The sequence below is a fragment of the Mus pahari genome, chromosome 4, assembly GCF_900095145.1.
Source record: "Mus pahari chromosome 4, PAHARI_EIJ_v1.1, whole genome shotgun sequence".
Lineage (NCBI taxonomy): Eukaryota > Metazoa > Chordata > Mammalia > Rodentia > Muridae > Mus > Mus pahari.
The window spans coordinates 76,954,838-76,963,895 of record NC_034593.1 but is presented as its reverse complement, the minus strand read 5'-3'; the positions used below and the strand labels follow the sequence as shown (position 1 = coordinate 76,963,895).

Genomic DNA, 9,058 nt, shown 5'->3' with positions numbered 1-9,058 from the left:
GCAGTGGACTGGAGCAAAGATAGTTCTCCTGTCTCAGGCCAAGAGACTGCTCCCAGGCAGACACCCCTCCTTGGGCGGGGATCAGGCCATGGGCGGGTAAAGACACCGGAAGCCGGATCAAGCCTGGGGACTGGTCCGGGCTGAACACCCCTCCTTAGGCGGGGAAAGGTGCCGGATGCCTAGTCAGACCTGGGGACTGGTCCCAGTCGAACACCCCTCCTTGGGGGGGGGGGCACCGGATGACCAGAACCAGACACGGGTTCCTTCCTAGAAGCTGTGACTCTTCTCTAGTCCACCCTTTCCCCGGCAGAGCACTGGAACCAAGATCCATAACCACTTTCATGTTACTACAGCCAGTGATCAACTCTCATTCATCATCCTGCTACCTTAATGAATTCACTCACTTTGGAGACAGTAAATATTATCTATATGTGTAAAACACCTAGGTTGGCATCTCTAGTCTGGAGACACAACTAGTCACTACATACTTGAAGGCTTATTAACAAAGTCAACATTATTTCCATAACTGAATCCCTCTTGCTAACAACTCCTGCATCCATAAGCCTACTGCATGCATTTGATAGAAAAGCCATGCTTTTAGTGGCACAGTGTGGGAACCTGGATTAAATCTTGTAATCCTTTAGTTCTCTATATTTCCCTCATAATTCACATCTATCCCATTATTAATCCTATCTGCTGTATCTTTAAAATCTACCCATGCATCTACCAGCTATTTACCTCTCCCGTGGAACTCCAGTGTAAGTGACCATCATTCTGAGTTAGGATGGCCTCCATGGGCTCTGAGTCTCCAATTTCTATCTGCATTTGCCTTGATGATCTTTTTAAGACATTAGAGAAAGTCTTTCTTCCCTATTCAATATCCTTCAAAAATGGCAACTTACAGATAATTTCTCAGGTTCCCAATAAGCCTTGTCTGTATTATCAACTGACAGTCCAAGTGCTTTTCTTCATTTGATCACAATTTTTGCTACGTTGGCTTTGTTCTTCAGATATAGGAAGAATGTTCCCACTCATACAGTGCCGTTTCTCCTAGCTGAGAATAACTGTGTGTGCATATTCCTGTGGCACATGTCTCATGCATATGACCAAATACCTCTTCTGCAATAAGACCTAATAAAACTACAATATTTTAAACTATAAACCAAACACACATTCCATCCTCAAAACTCTACGTAAATAGCATCTCATCCACTATGCTCTGTATTTTCTTTTCCAATAGTGCTTACTATTCATGTATTGCACAACTTATTTTGTTCATAGTTCATCATCATCTATCACTGCCTCTTACAATGTAAGTTCCACAAAAAGGTAGGTAATTACCTGTTTACTTCCATATGCTCAAACCTAAGAACAATTTAATATAGATTATAATAAATACCGACTCAATTAATAAATGAGGAAACTGAGGGTGAAATATGTAAAAGTTCTTGGTAATACCCAATATCATAGTCACATATCAACCAAAATATCCATATTTACCATTTTCTAATGTTTTTATGATAATACTGTCCCTTGAAAATGTATCTCAATTCTTATGTTCTCTGCTTAAGTTTTACCTGATTTTTCCATGCTAAGTTAGTACACAGATGAGGTCAGCCAAGCAATATAAATAAGCATCCTTGAAACATTATTTTTGATTAGGATATCATTCTGGAAAATCATCAACCTTTTAATCTATACTTTAAGTCTTCCAGTCCATTAATGCAAACTCAGTCATCACAAATAGACACAAAGTAACCTACTCATCATTCTTGTTTCCTCAATTTGTTTTACCTTATAAATCATTCATTCTTTCTTTTATTGAAAATAGACGTTTTTCATACAATATACTCTGGTCACAGTTTCCTTTCCCCTCTTCTCTGAGAATCCCCCAACCTCCTCTCCCACAGGACTCTACACCCTTTTCTTCCTCCTCTTAGAAAACAAACAGGATCTATAAAATAACAATAAAATAAAACAAAACCAAACCAGAATGACAACAAACAAACAGAAGGAAAAGAACCCTCACAAAATGCATGAGATATACAACACATAGATACAGAGACACATATGGTCTTATGCAAAGGAGTCTCCTAAAATCCCAAACCAGAAGCCATAACATATAAAGACGTGAGGTGAAAACAAAACTGCCCTGTCAAAACCTCATGGGAGAAAGAATATCCAAATACACCACTGAGTTTGTCTTGTGCTGGCCATGAGGCCTGGCCTTAAGAGTTGTTTGCATCCCCAGTGAAGCTCTGCTGGAGAACTCATTTTTGCTTTGTAAGCATTTGACAATTAGACACAGCTTCTGGGTTAGAGATTGTGCCTACTTCTCCTCTCAGTGTTGGGAGCCCATCTGATTTAGAAGTTAGCACATCCTGTGCACACTGCCACAGTCTGTGAGTTCATGTGTGTTGGTCTCGCTGTGGGATTCCTCTATCCCCTCTGCCTCCTACATTGTTCTACCTTCTCTTCCACAGGGCCCCATGAATCCTGTGGAGAGGGACTTGATGGAGATATCCCAATTAACACTGAGTGTCCCAAGGTCTACTACTCTCCACATACTGCCTAGCTATGAGTATCTTTATTTGCTTTGATCTATTGTAGGAGAAAGTTTCTATAATGATGGCTGGGCAAAAGCTCATCTATGAGTATAACAGAATGCTGTTAGGAGACATTTTTGGCAACATTCCTTTAGCAGAACAGAAATATTTGGTTATCATCTAGGTCCCTGAGATATCTGGTCTCTGGTTCTTGGCCACCAATCTTGGAGTTCATCTTAGAGAGTAGGGCTTAAATCCAATCAAATATTGGTCAGTTATTCCTATGAGATCTGTGCCAATGTTGCACTACCACATCTTGTAGGTAAGTCATCACTGAGGCTCAGAAGGTTTTATAGCTGGAGTGGTGATTACTGTTCCCCTTTGACAAAGTGAAGAGCACTTTATGGTACCATTAACACTAGACCATAGTGGTAAAGGCTCTAGGTAAGCATGAGACATCTATATGTTCAGTGACTAGTACAGGTGTTGCGTTCAGCAATTTGGCCTTGCTGTCAGTTTCTGGAGAGCAGCCAATAGCCTGACAATAGCCAGAGTAGTAGGGAATTTCCATGGGACCCTTTAGGTCAAAAACTCAACTAAGGTGTAACCCATTAGCAGCACTAGAAGCTTTATTTGGTGATAAGAGGTGTCCAGTTTGGAGCTCTGTCTCCTCCATTATTTGACAATTTTACTTATATCACCTTTACACACATACACATTTTAGGAGGATTCTACCGTGCTAACGTATTAGTTCTCCATATGATCCCTCAAATGGTCATTAGTTTTAGGTGTTCCTTCCCTTATAAATTACCTTACTACTCTCCCCATCCTCTTACCCCTCCTTACCCCATTCTCTTCCTCTCTATATATAACTGCTGTAGTTATGCAGGTAATAGCTTATTGAAGACTTAACAGCTAACATCCACATATAAGTGAAGACTTACTATTTTTTGTCTGTCTTATTTTTTTCTTCATTTTTAAATTGGTTATTTCATTCATTTACATTTCAAATGTTATTCCCCTTCCCGGTTTTCCCTCCACAAATCCCCTATCCCATCCCCTCCCTGCTTCTATGAGGGTGCTCGCACACCCACCCACCCACTCCCTCCTCACTCCCTCCCCATTCTGTAGCCTAAGGCTTTGTCTGCATGATGGTATCTTTGTGTACAAAAACTTTTCAGTTTCATGAGGCCTCATTTACTAATTGCTGTTCACAGTGTTTTGCTATCGAGTGTTCCATTCACAAAGTTTTAATTCTATCAATGAGATCAAGAATATTTACCATTTTCTCTTTTAACGGATTCAGTGTATCTGGCCTTATGTTGAGGTGTTAGATCCATTTGGAATTGAGTTTTGTGCAAGGTGATAAGTATGGATCTTCTTGGATTCTCTATATGTAGTTTTTCCAGTTTGGCCAGTGAGTATTTCTGGATTTAATATAGAAAATCAGATGTCCACAGGGGTGTGAACTTATGTGTGGTTCTTCAATTTGATCCCATGGATTAGTGTGTATTTCTATGCCAACACTGTATTGTTTTCATTATTATTGCTCTGTTTTTCTTATCATTATTCTCTCATCTCATTACAATTTGAGATGAGGGAAGGTGATACCAACAAGAGCTCTTTCATTTTTAAAACATTGTTTCCCTTTTCATTTCTATACTTCCATTGCTTTTCTTTCCTATCAGTAATTGTTTTTTTTTAATTCTTTTATTTCTGTTCTTTAAAGTGAAAATCATACCTACTGATACCCCACACCAATTTCTCACAAAATCATACCACAAAGTATACTTGTGCTGCTCCTCATAGCCACACTATGATATAAGATAGAAAAAAATATAGACATCAAATTCTAAAAAATGGTTCTACAAACAAAGAAGTTGTAAATAAATTTGGCTTCTTATAATACAGATAGAAATTACCAGTTTATTTTTGCTACTCCTAGATATAATTATTGAAAAATGAAAACCAGAACCTCATCAGTGTAATCATGAAAATTATAAAAAATGGACAGAGGTTCACATGATTTTAGTAATCAATAGCCAAAAGTGCTAAAATATTACTGATTCAAAACACAACAAATACAGAATCCTAAGAATCAGTTCATATAGAAGAAAAAAGATTATTTTAACATGAAATATAAATGGATATAAAATAAATTACCTTCCTTCATTGACAAGTTCAATAAAAGCAAGGCCTGCATTCTTCTGAATAGAATTCTGCCACTCCTAAGAAAACAATGAGAAATAGTTTAGGAAATTATGCTTAGGTTAGTTCCTTATTAACATCACAACAGAACAGCACCTGTACTATTTCAGTTCTCTTTAGTATTGAAAGGACAGTAATGCCAAACCTGCTGCTGACTCAACAAAGCCCTGTGAACACAGACACACTGAAAGAGAAAGTCGCATTCTTGCTTCAATGTAAACCAAAAGAGCCAATCCATATTTTCGCTGCCACTGCTATGTCAAACTGTTACATACTAGGTAAATGGATATAACCTGGAGTTAAAGCAGCAGCAGCAGAAAATATTATACACAGATAATAATTTTTAAAAGATATTCTAAAATGAAGACAGAATTGAGTGGTACAAAAATTTTAGTAACTAGAATATACTCCCACAAAAAGCCACCACTAATAACATAGAGAACATGAGTCAAAATAAATCAGTTATAAACTGAAAACCATAATTTACTGGCATATAACCTAGCAATAAGTGGTATAAATTTCCAACTATATTCATTAACCATTAAAAATTTATATGTTAACTTTATCCACTAAAACAATGTCCATTAAAGGGCCTAGGAAGAAAATCAATCAGTAGAGTATGTTCAAATGAATTCTTTTATACTTACTCTCAACATTTACGTAAAATAAGCATTGATACAATAAGGTCATTATGAGCTGAAATATTTTTAGAAATCTTAGTGAATATACTCATGTCTGCACATTTACATGTTCCTGTCTGTCCATATTGCTCTATGTATTTACATAAACTTATACAAATATCCTTTATCTTAATACTTCAATCCTTGTATTATAGTTACATGTTTTTATTTTTTCTTAAAACCTAAAATGAAAGATTATACTCAGTTACACACCATTGCTCATCATTAACCAAATAACATTTGTGAATATAGTAAATAGTGGACTTTTAAATTTTATGTAATTTCAAGGAAATGACATATGAATCTGTGTATATTTCTCTTCTACTTTTATTTTTTTTTTGTAAACACATTTGTTCAACACTGTCTTTTAAAAAGCACAAGAAAGCTGTAAAAACTAAGACAGCATACAATGATTGTGCTGAATGACTCCAACAGAGAACATACTACCATACTAGGAAGTGCACATAGTACCATGAAAATTAAATTCAAAGGCAGGTAAACATGCAAAGGTGTTCAGTGACTAACTAGATCTTCCAAATGGGCACAATGTATTATTAAGAAAAGAAGAAGGCATAAATCCTGACACAAAGAGGATATGTCCTTGGAAATTTCACACTAGATTTTGTCACAATAAACACAACTTTAAAATACTTCTATTCCAGGTATTATTACTCTAACCCTTGTTAACATTTAGAAATTAGTGAAAAAGAAGTCTTTAGTCTCTCAAAAGTCATAGTTGCTATGCAATAGGTTATGGAAACCCTAAATCCCTTTCACTAATATAAACAAAATCAAGTGAAAAACAGATATTTTAATTTGACTTAAAACCATTTTCTTTAGGGCAAATGATATTAACAAATATGTGGATCAACTAAAAACAATCAAATTCAACAAAAGAATTTATCCTGAAAAATGGTAAGCAGCATACCCACATTTCTTCTCACTGAGGTAACAAGAAAATGAGGGTAAGCAGAAATTATAGAGAAGTCCTTGGATCCAGAGCAGAGGGTCCCACACTTTACTCTTACTGAATACAGAACCATTATAGTCAAACTGAATCTAAAACTAATCACAAGGTTGTTTCATCTTTGACGTATCATCTTGTATTCAAACTCATATTATTCAAAAGTTTACTCAAAGAGATACATTATAAAATGTAATCTTATATAAAAACATGAGCATACTCTTGTCTGTATTTTCAATAAGCTGGTAAGCTTTCTTTTGATTTTACTTTTACCAAATGAATTCTTACCTAAAAATAAAATCACAAAATGTTCCATTCAAATTACAGAAAAAAAATAGAATAAAGTTAGACTGAAAACATATTAAAATTAGTACTTATAACTATAAAAATCACCAATAAAAATATAAAGTACCCTAAATTTAGATTACATGTCAAATAAAATAATGCTTTTCTTTTAAATTAAAAATAAATCAAATCAATAATTGACTGGAATGATATATACATAGTCTTAATTGCCTTTAAAAATAAGATGTTTAGGTTTCTGACTGACTAAATAAATAAATACACAAAAATAAAATTTTAATGATGTTACTCATGAAACTACTAAATAAAACCTATTAAATATTATCTTTAAAATATTTTTTAAAGAACAGAAAATACAAGTTAAGACAAGAAGTTAAGACAACTAGAGAATTACAATTTTATAAACACTCAAAAAAATCAAATTTATCACTGGAATTCTTGTTCATACAGAGAGTTCTATAAATCCTTTTCTATTTGTTGTTTTGGTTAAGTAAAAGGAATAATATAATAACAGAATTAACAATGCTTATGAGAAGGAAGCTGACGCTTAAGAGAAAACATCCTTTGATTTTTTTCTTTGATAATCACAATATTCAAAGTCAATACATATTCTGTATAATAAAACACTCTCTACAGTAATTTGTGGAAGTTGCCAAAACTAAAAAGAATATTCATTAATCATGGTGTTTGAAGGCATTTTTCTCCACTCAGAAACAATTATCAACAAGGCGTTAGTCTAAACAATTTTGTAAACCACAGCTCAATATAACCTTTAGTGAGTTTTAATAGTTGAGAAAAAGCTTAATGGTCATCATCTTTCATGATCATTTCAATATTTCATCACAGTATTTACAATTATATAGTGATGCAAAATGCACAGTACATTTAAAGGTCTTGGTTATCCTTTCCCCAGAGGTCCTGATGAAAACACGTTAAAAGCCTCAAATCCAACCACTAATGCAAGTAAGTAATTTCAAAGCACACTTCAGCACTTTCAAGAGGAAGAACTCAAAAAGCAGCATAGTCAATAATTTCATACCTGTGCCTAAGCTATATTTAATTGATTATCACATCCGAGGACCATAGCTGTTGCCTAATCAATTTGTACTAAGATACAATCTTAGGTTACTAATGTCTGAAGTCATGCAGTCACAACAAGTATGAGTTCATGCATAAAGTCTACCACTCTGCAAATGTCAAGCGAGTGTTTTGGTAGAAAAGGTTTTTCTGACAGAGAAAAAGAACGCCTTTACTAATGATATTACATTAATTCTCTATGCTCCTCAAACAAACATCGATTATTCACTTAATTTAACTTCTAACTTCCTGAAATAAACTCCAGTTTTCTTTTAAAATATCATCATACAATATATTACTTGAAAGTATAGATGGATCTGCCTATATTTTACAGATAAAAAAATTTAAAAGATTAGAGTAATTTCTAAAAATTAACATATTCAAAAGCACATAAATTCAAGCCACATTTTTATAAGATTTATTACATGTAATTTTTCCTATCAATTTATTTTGAGAAGTTATCAGTTTTGATAATCAGTACAGTAACTTCTTATTTTGTGATCTAAATTATTTCTAAATTATATTTTAACTTTTTGAGTAATTTTTATGATTAACAAGCTAAGCATTTTATATACTTTTTAGAAGTTGGCCTATCTGCTCTTGAAATATGTCTATTCAAATAATTTGTGAATTTCTGCAGTGCCTTAATTTTGGTTTTAGACTTTCTACTTTGCTGACACAGGGTTTCCTGTAACCCAGTTTGGCACCAAACACTCCATCTAATCAAAGCCAGCTTTGAACACCTCATCCTCCTGCCTTCGTCTTCCAGGTGCTGGGATTATGAAAGTGTACTTGATGGTTTTAGTTTTTATGCTTCTAGTTGCTGCTCAGTTTCTTGCAGTATGTTATATATTCAAAGTACTAATCTATTATTACATAAAAGATTAGTTAATATTACATAATATAGACTAGCCTAGATTATCACATAGTTTGCAAACACTCTCTCTCAGTATGTATGCCACATCTTCACCCTTCACTATTCCTCTTGACAACAAGAGGCTCTGTAATTTGAGATAACTGTATTTCTCAATTTTTTCTTTTTGTCAGTTCACTGAACTGTTATTCTCCCCCTAGAGAAGCAATGCACAAAAATATCAAAGTGTCTCTGCTATATTCTCTAATGGAAGAATACTAGCTCCAAGTATTATATGTAGATCCTAAATCCATTTTGCATGGGTTTTTATACATTTTGCAAGATACACATCTAGTTGAATCTGTCTGAAAACTAATATATACTTTTGTTGGTATTAAATACTGTTCAAAAAGTTTTCTCCAATATG

The 9,058-nt window shown here is 34.3% G+C and overlaps 1 protein-coding gene across 3 annotated transcripts in view; it reads right to left on the bottom strand.

The window, feature by feature from the left end:
• Lrba (LPS responsive beige-like anchor protein) overlaps positions 1 to 9,058 on the bottom strand; it is a 537,266-nt gene that overhangs the window by 361,260 nt on the left and 166,948 nt on the right. For all 3 annotated transcript variants that reach the window (XM_029537235.1, XM_021195949.2, XM_029537234.1), the window contains exon 35: positions 4,710 to 4,774. In XM_029537235.1, coding sequence (XP_029393095.1) covers positions 4,710 to 4,774 — 65 coding nt within the window. The remainder of the gene's footprint in view (positions 1 to 4,709; positions 4,775 to 9,058) is intronic.